The 8,796-nt window shown below is 45.6% G+C and overlaps 1 protein-coding gene across 9 annotated transcripts in view; it reads left to right on the top strand.

Annotated features, from left to right (window-relative positions):
* The first annotated feature begins 5,877 nt into the window (after positions 1–5,877).
* Positions 5,878–8,796, top strand: part of LOC102003104 — an 11,431-nt gene continuing 8,512 nt past the window's right edge. For 6 of the 9 annotated variants that reach the window (XR_001232854.1, XR_001232853.1, XM_013510963.1 and 3 more), the window contains exons 1-2: positions 6,093–6,508; positions 7,959–8,095. Coding sequence is in view for 7 of the 9 variants with exons in the window: in XM_013510963.1 (XP_013366417.1) it covers positions 6,355–6,508; positions 7,959–8,095 (291 nt within the window). In the remaining 2 variants the exon portion in view is untranslated. The other 3 variants (XM_013510960.1, XM_013510962.1, XM_013510961.1) reach the window with 3 other exon arrangements.

Genomic DNA, 8,796 nt, shown 5'->3' with positions numbered 1-8,796 from the left:
CAGCCCAACTCCTTTCACTCCTTGTTACGGTTTAAATGGGAAGTGTCCCCCAAGGACTCACTTATAGCAGGCTGGATCTCCAATGCAGCAATGTTCAGAGGTGGGGCCTACAGAGATGACCGGGTCACTAAGGCTCTAACCTCATCCATGGTTTAATCCACTGATAAATTCATGGCTGCAAGTGCCATTAGGAGGTGGGACCTGGTTGGAGGAAGCAGAGCACTGGGGGTCTGTCTTTGAAAGGTAGATTTCTTCTCTGGCTCTTCTCTTGTTCTTTGTGCCCTAGCTGCCATGATATGAACAACTTTCCTCTGCTGCACACTTCTGCCATGATATTTCTGCCTTGAATCCATGAACTGACCATGAAATGAAGCCTCAGATATGGTGAGCCAAAATAAACCTCCCCTCATTTAAATTGTGGGTGTCAGGTATTTTGTCCCAGCAACAGAAAGGTGACTAATACAAACCTCCTTGGAACCACTTAATAAGGCCATTTGGGCTTGCCTCCTCATCTCATCCCAGTAATTCCACTGTCCGTGTGGCCATCCTCCTCTGGTAGAGTGTACTTGGCTAGAGACACTCATCTGACTCATCAGGCCAATTGGATTCTTTCTGCCAATATTTGGAATTATGGATGAGGAAATTCTAATTCAGCTTGAATCAGTCAGTGTTCTGAAGGCAGCTCCCCACCACTCTGTGTTTTAAGTACAAAAGAAGGCAGGCTACAGAGTGATGCAGACACACAGGAGGGAGCAGAGTTGAGAGGGGAAGAGAAGTCTGACAGTGTCTTTCACTGGTTCTAACTCCTCACTGAGGCTCCAGCCTCTCCTGAGTGCTAAAGGGTGGAAGGACTGGTGACTTCATATGCTCAATTGTTCCCATCAATGTCCCTAATCCAACCCCCAAATAAACATAATCTGAGTTTAAAACAAAAATGGGGCTTGCCATACAAATAGCTGCAGAAGTCTCCTCACCCTATAAGATTTGGTCTACCTTCCTTTGATTGGGTTTATGATGCTTTCAAAGTCCTGAGTAGTTTATCTCCCTCCCCAACCAAACCAATACCTGTATGTACATAGACATACAGGCACCCAAAAGACCTACAGAGGATGGGAGGTAATTTATCTGAAGCCCATGCAATGATTTGCCTCGCCAGATGTACATGAATATTCTGTTGCCTATCATGAAGCATGTTCTCATAGCTGCTCCCACCACGCTTCCCCAGGACAAACTCACAGCCATCACCGCTTCTACTGCCCTGACTGACTTGCTCCAACCAGCTCTGTGGCTGATTATGTGTTGTAGAGTTTCTGCTTCTGTATTTGTCCCTTCAGCAATGCCTGGTCCCCTCCTCTCCCACATTCTGTGTCCCTAGGTAGCTCCAAACCCTACCCAAATTAATTTTCCCATGAAAGGCTTTCCTGATAAGCCTCATCCAACCCTGAGCAGCATTATTACTTCCACCCCCAGCTCACCTTCTATTTCCTGCAGAGAACTAATCCATAAAAACACACTCAGAAACACAAATTCTATGTTACAGCTTTTTGGGTGTGTCCTGACTTCCTGATGCAAGAGAGACGTGAGGACCCCTCTCTGCAGCATTCAGTGCAGTGCTTTCCGCGCCATAGACAGAAATGTAATGTTAGTCAGCCTGGCTGACTGAAACAGAAAGAGTAATAAGCCAGCATCCAAACTTGCTCCCGATAGGCTTCTAACTGCCTCTCTAAAAACAGCAGGTGTCAGGAGCTCAGGGCCCTCCACCTGCTTCCAATCCCAAATTAAAATGTGATGCTGCAAGAATGACTCAGCCTTTCGGTACCATCTAAGTGAGGATCAGGTGGAAGGCAGAGCCCAGAGCTTCAGGGCAGGGTCTCAAAAAGTCAAACCTGCCTGGGAATGCATAGGTGTGGGTGTGTTCAACTGACCCCTGATGCGGGGTTGGGAACAGCTGGGAGCACACGCAGGACTGGGACCTCCAACTCAGCTCCCAACCCTCCCCACAGCTTTCCTCCTCCAGAGCTTGCTGATAACATCAATGGTTTTTCCCTATTTCATGCCTTATATACCATCTATTACTCTTCACTACTTTTTGCAAATGAGGCAGCAAGAAAACCTCCATGATTTTTTAGTTTACAATCACTTCCAAAGGTATCTTCTTACTATCTAAGAAAATTAATGTTGACTCGAGATCTTACCTTATGCCAGGTACTATTTACCTCTTATATCATTTGATCCTCACAATAACTACTAGATAAATTACCACTATTATTCCTTTTTAACAGAAAGAGAAACTGATACTCAGAAAGATTAAGTATCCTACCTAAAGGCATTCAATGTACCTAGAGCCATATAGACAAGAAGTGGCAGACTTGGGATTTGAACCTACCTATTTTCTGTGCTGAAGTCAGATGTTTTCCTCCTAAAATAAGGAAAGCTTAGCAGAACTGCAAAGTGGGTCCTTCCTACCCTATAGGAGACCAGCAGGGACAAGTATGGCAGAATAAAGGAAAAATGGAACATTGAGGGAAAGTAAGATCTCAGGTGTCCTGTGTCCTCCCACCCAAAGTTCTCTGTCCCACCCAAGCAAAAGAGCATTAATGGAGAGTAGTGGGTCAGATAACAAAGCTCCAGAAATTAGCTTTGATGGTGACCGTCTCTTACCTGCAAGATAGGAGACAGGGATGCAATAGATTTCCTTACTACTGCCAAAGATTAATGAATTTGGTTTACCATTATCATCATTATTAAATAAGTTATTAAGTACCTATTGACTTGCACTATCTCATTTAGTCCTCACAGAAAAACAATGTGACAAGTGTTACCAACCCACCTTCAACAGATAAGAGGACCAAGGCACAGAGGGCTGTGTCTACTTTATCCAAGCTGTGCAGCAGGCCAATGGGAAAGACGGAAGAGAACCCACTGACTACCTGTAGAGCCTGAGTCCACAACCAGGACCAAAGAAAAGGCTTTGCTGGTCAGCACGCAAGAGACTCTAGATTCTGGAGTTGAGGTCCCAATACAGACTCAGGACATTGGGCTGTGGCTGTGTCATGAAGAAGTAGGTTGGAAACTCCATGCAGGCTGTATGAGTGGAGGTGGGTGTTAACCCTGGGACACCCAGAAGGAGCAGACCAAGAGGAAGAAGGCAGCCTGGGTTTGAATCCTATACCTTGAGGCACCTGAAGAACCAAGACTGCCTGGGGATAGAACCCTAAATCCTCTCACCCTGTATCTGCAACATCCTGGCCTTACATCACATTCCAACAAGAGGACTCCTCTTGAACAGTCACCATCATGTGTGACCAGGGCCTTCTGAGAGTGATGGCTTTCCCAGCCTTGGTTTAGTGGTCCATCCAAATGCTATATAAAACACTTCATCGCCATTTGTACAGGGAGGGGGCAGTCTGAAAACAACAATGAGGAAAGTGTAGGATTTAAATCTCTTTTCCATGCCTTAGGAAGAATTATAATTTCAGTAGAGAAGGCTTGCGACAGCTTTGATTGCAATGCTGGGGTGTGAGTGGGGTTTGATAGCTGCACCAACACAGTCTGTTTGCATTAGAAGACAAGCTTGTTAACTAGGGTAAATGCTGATGACTGCATAGAAATTATAGAATGAGATTTCATTCTAGAAAATTGGAGTTGCAAATTGATCTCCATTTTCATATTCTGTTGAAGATTGCTATAACATAATTATCATGAAAAATTCCACAAATACACATGGATCCTTCACAATATCGAGTAATTGTGCTAGGATCTTGAAAATAAACCAGGCTTGTGTTATAGTAGTCCCCCCTTTCATGGAGGATATATTCTAAGACCCCCAGTGGATGTCTGAGAGCTCAGATAATACCATATTCTATATATGTTGTGCTTTTTCCTATGCATACATTAGGAACAGTGAGAAATTAATAATAATAATTAACAGTAAAATGGAAAAACAAAATACATCATTATTAAATAAAATGAGTTACTTGGACCTGAGTACTGAAGTACCATGACAATTAGGCTGCTAAGTGACTAACGGGTGGGTAGTACATACAGCATGGATACAGAAGACAAAGGGATGAATCCATCCCAGGCAGGATGCCATAGGCAGTGTGAGATGTCATTATACTACTCAGAATAACACGTGATTTAAAACTTATGAACTGTTTCTTTCTGGCAGTTTCTATTTAATATTTTCAGACTGGGTTTACCATGGATAACTAAAACCACAAACAAGAGAAGACTTCTGGTAAGCCACTGACTGAGCCCATGCAGCGGTAACATGGTACCAAGGAACATAACCAGGAATCTAAGAAGCCAGGGCTCAAGTCTCCTCCCAATCTAAGAAGCCAGGGCTCAACTCTCCTCCTCTCCTCCCTGCACATTTCCTGTGAAGAGCCGTGGAAGCTTCTCAACCTCCACTATGCTCTGCACTCATCCATAAAATGGCAGTGACAAAATAACCCACTTCCATGGGGGACGGATGAGGTCATGTACAGAGCACTGGGCAGTAATGGAGGTTTCCCAACTGTTTCTTCCTTATCTTACAGGATAGTGGTGACACTGCTGAATTTTATCTGACCCCTGGGCTCCTCGAAAACATACAAGGTTAAAAAGTGTCCTCATCCTTTTGTGCTGTAGGGAATGGTGAACTGCAAAGAATCACTCTTCCTCATAAGATGCAAAAAAGGCTTATAGATGCCTCCTTGTATATTTGTCACAGGGTCAGACATACACACACATAAATCCCCAGTTTCTGCCATATGTGTGGTCAGCTAAACTTTTTTGTCCCCAAAAGTTCCACAGGAGCAATCAGAACAAAGTATTTGCTGGCCAATCTTTAATTAAGTTTTTCTTCTTCTACCGACTCTCTGAACTCTGTGCTCTGCTGAGCACAGGCTGCTGTCCTCGCTTCCCCCCTCTCACTTCCTCACACCTGTTCTTCCTTGCCTCACTTACTCCTGTCTATAAAAAGAAATACCCTTTTACCCGTTGAGTCACTTGGACATGTTAAAGTCAGAAGATTCTCCTTATTGCAAGAGTCCCTCCCTACCCCTTCTTCCACCCCCTACAATAATCCTTCAAATAAATTCCCTCCTTACTAACTCCAGAGCTGTTTCTTTTGGCAATTGTAAACAACAGTGATTGACACCGGCCATGGGATAACCCTGAGGATTTCTCAAACTCAGGGGATGTTTTCCAAAACTGACCTCCACTCTGAGATTCTAGATTCTGGCTTTGAGGTCCCAATATGGACTCAGGACATTAGGCTCGCCCAGGAAGCAAGCATCCGAAAGCAAGTAACAGAGCTGCCCTATGGAAAAGTCACTTGTCAGGACACAGCTGCTGCTCCAGAACAACACCGCTGGGTGTGCTGCTGGGGCTGTGGAAATGAATTTTTATCATCCCTCTCTTCACCTTTTATTTTCAACTTTGAAGCCTTGGTTCCACATGCAAAACCCTAGATGGGAACGCCTGACTGATCCATCCCCGGGTGACAGTCTTGGCCCCAGAAATTGGCTTCCTAAGAGAGGAGCAGAACCCTGCATTCCACCACTGTTACAGTAAGAGAGAGAGCTTGCTCTTAGGCAGCTGGTGGGGGGGCATTATAAATGTCTGCTACATCTTCCTGTCTAGATCCTAGATTTTGTTTTGGGGGTTTTGTTGTTAAATGATTCGCTCTCTCAGTCAATAACATTGGTGTAAAGCTCACAAATGACAATGTGCATCTAAGGGCTTTACAAAGCAATGTACGGATTCACCAGTAATACATCTCACAACCTCCCTCCCTCGAACTGCCCCTGCTACACTTTTGGCTTTGATGAATTGGCCCAGATGCTGAGGCAGGAAAGACTGTTTTGCTAACTTCCACAGTCTGCAGCTCCTGACGCTCTTCCCTAAGCCTGAGCCACTTTTCCCTGAAGAGGATCGTGGCCCTATGTGACAGCAGGAAGAGAAGGTGTCAGCGTTAACCTGCTGCCTGCTTCTTTGGGGCCTCTGCCAAACACCAGTGGGGATCAGCAATAAATTGTCGTGCAACATGCCAACAGAACAGCTGGTGACCAGCCATCAGGGTAAGCCACCAAGCATGGGAATTTCAAGAACCCCTTAGTGCACAGAGAAAAGGAGAGTTATTGCAAAACCAGGTGCTCTGGTCTAACCAGTGTGAAATGCTAATCTGCTCCTGCAAATTGCACTTTGCCTGTGAGGAATATAGAAGACAGACTCCCAGCCAAGGCTTAATAAGGAAGAGCAAATACTTTGTTTCTTCACTTATTTATTCCTTCCAGGTTGGTTCCAAGCCTTTGAGCAACAGAATCACAGAGAAATGCAGTGAGGACTGATCTTGAGGACTTCGGCTCTATGTTGTGCTGTAACCCAGCTTCAGTCAAGCTGTGCCAAACTGGCCCTCAGCGGGACGAGCTTGCTTTTCCTAGAAACCCACCGGACTCCACCTCTTGGAGGACACAGCAACCAGACATGCCTCCAGTTCACCAGAGATTCCCATTATTGCAGGGTGAGTCACAGGCACCTGTTCTGGAGGGCGGTCAAGCCTTGGTACTAACTTCAGAGTAGTCAGACGCACCTGGCTTTGGCTCCCTGCTGTGGCCTTCGCTAGCTGTGTGGCCCAGGGAAAGTGGTATAGTTCGGATCTTGCTATGTAGTCCCCAAAGATCCTCCGTGGTCCCCAGGGAGGTGCATGCAGAGGTGCTGTGGCCTTGAGGAAGAGGGACCGTGTAAAATGCCCTTAAGTCATCAGGACCTCAGCCTCTTTTCTCTCTCTTTCACTTCCTAACTATGAAGGGAGCCATTTTGCTCCACTGCACGCCTCCACCAGGATGTTCTCCCTCGCCACAGGTCAAAGCCATGGGGCCAAGCGATCAGAGACTGGAAACTCCAGAATTATAGGCCAAAATAAGCCTGTTCCCTCCATGAGTCAGTTTGCTCAGATATTTATTTACAGTGATGGGAATCTGACCAGTATAGGGAGTTTCTTAACCTGCCTGAGTTTCTTGGAGCCTCTGTTGTCTCCTCTCTAGAAATAGGGAAAAAGACATCTACCTCAAAAACTGAGGTAAAGAGAATTCAGCTTTGTATATAAAGCACTTAGCAAAAACTATGGATCAGGGTATGTACACAGTAAAATAGCTGTTATTACTAATTCAGTAGATTAGCTAACTTCATTCATCTCAGAGATCTCAGAAATCAAAATATCTTTATCTGGCTGCCCATCTAAAGAGAGTACAACTTTCTCACTAATCGATGCCTTCGTCTCTTTCTCTCCCACTCCCTGTTACTCTCTACTGGGCATTGTTATGGTTTACATCTAAAATGTCCTCCCACTCGGGTGTGGCAGCACACACCTGTAACCTAGCACTCCAGAGGCTGAGGCAGGAGGATCTCTGTGAGTTCAAGGCCAGCCTGGACTACATAGCAAGACCCTGTCTCAAAAAATAAATAAATAAAATAAAACAAAATGTCCCCCCCCCCCCCGAGTTCTCCCATTTGTGGAAGGATTGATGTACCACAACGAGTTCATAGCTGAATGTGCCATTGCGGCGGTGGGGGGGGCGGGGGGTAGAGGTGCTCTGGTTAGAGGCAAATCACTGGGGGCATGACCTGCAAGAGGGTATGCTTGTCCCCAGCCCCTCCCTCTCATTCTGCTCCCCGACTGCCAAGGGATGAGGAGTCATCTTCCACCCAGCTCTTCTGCCATATTATTTCTGGCTTAGAGCCAGCCAACCACGGACTGAAACTGTAAGCCAAAATAAACCTCTCATCCTTATTTAAGTTGTTGGGTATTTTATCCCAGCAACAAGAAAGTGACTAAGACAGATCCTATTGCTGATGTTTAAGGTCTGCCTCTTTTTCACGTTGGTTTGTCCTGGGTTTGCAATCCCACTCTGTCCCCGCCACCTGACATGCTTTGTCCTGTCTTTCTTTGCCTGTCTGTGATGCCCCCAAAGGCCCTTCTTGCCTTCTCCACCTTCCCAGATGTATGGTCCTTCAAAGCCCAACTCAGATCCTGCTTTCTACACAAAACCTCTCCCAGCCGCATCAGCTTATTCATCCAACCTTAAATACTGCATTGGCCCTTGACCAGGTGAGTCGGGGTGTCCTTGAAGCTGGGATGGAACACGGGCAGCACCTCGCAGCCTCTGCCTTCGCCAGGTTTCAGTTTAACCTCTCTAATCACCCCCCACCCCATGAACCACAAAGGCACAGAGCAGTTTACTAACAACAGAGTTCACGTCTGAGCTACGTGTCATCCTCGCGCTCTGGGTGTTAGTTCTTTAGAGAAACGATGTGAGACAAGTATCATGTGTGTGGAGAAGGAACACAGGATTTGAGGTGAGGAAGTCCTGTGTCTGAACCCCAGCCTAGCCGCTGGGTGGCTGTGTGACTCTGGCATGTACTTGGGTTTGCTACAAGAGACCACACAATATTCACACAGGCCAGTGCTCCACAGTTTGAGGACCACCGGTTCCTGCTGAAATAAGTTGTGGACACAGACCAGTGCTTCGGCATCGCTGCCCCTTACCTTCTTTGTGGTAGAATATGAAGACTACCTTAGCCATTCTCTATACTGGATATCAGGCAAAGTTTTCTAGTCTCTCCTCACAATCTGTATACAATATACAAAAAAAAAAAAAAAAAAAAAAAAAATGAAAATACATAGAAAAGATAAGAATACTATATCCTTACTTGAATTTGCTTTGCTTCAACTACAGTGGTGGGTTGTTGTTGTTTTTTTTATTTGAGAAACAGCTGCACACTTTCCTGTATGTGGACATCTGCATATAA

Source organism: Chinchilla lanigera, unplaced genomic scaffold (genome assembly GCF_000276665.1).
Source record: "Chinchilla lanigera isolate Chin_1 unplaced genomic scaffold, ChiLan1.0 scaffold00011, whole genome shotgun sequence".
NCBI classification, from domain to species: Eukaryota; Metazoa; Chordata; class Mammalia; order Rodentia; family Chinchillidae; genus Chinchilla; species Chinchilla lanigera.
This window is presented reverse-complemented; position numbering and strand designations above follow the sequence as displayed.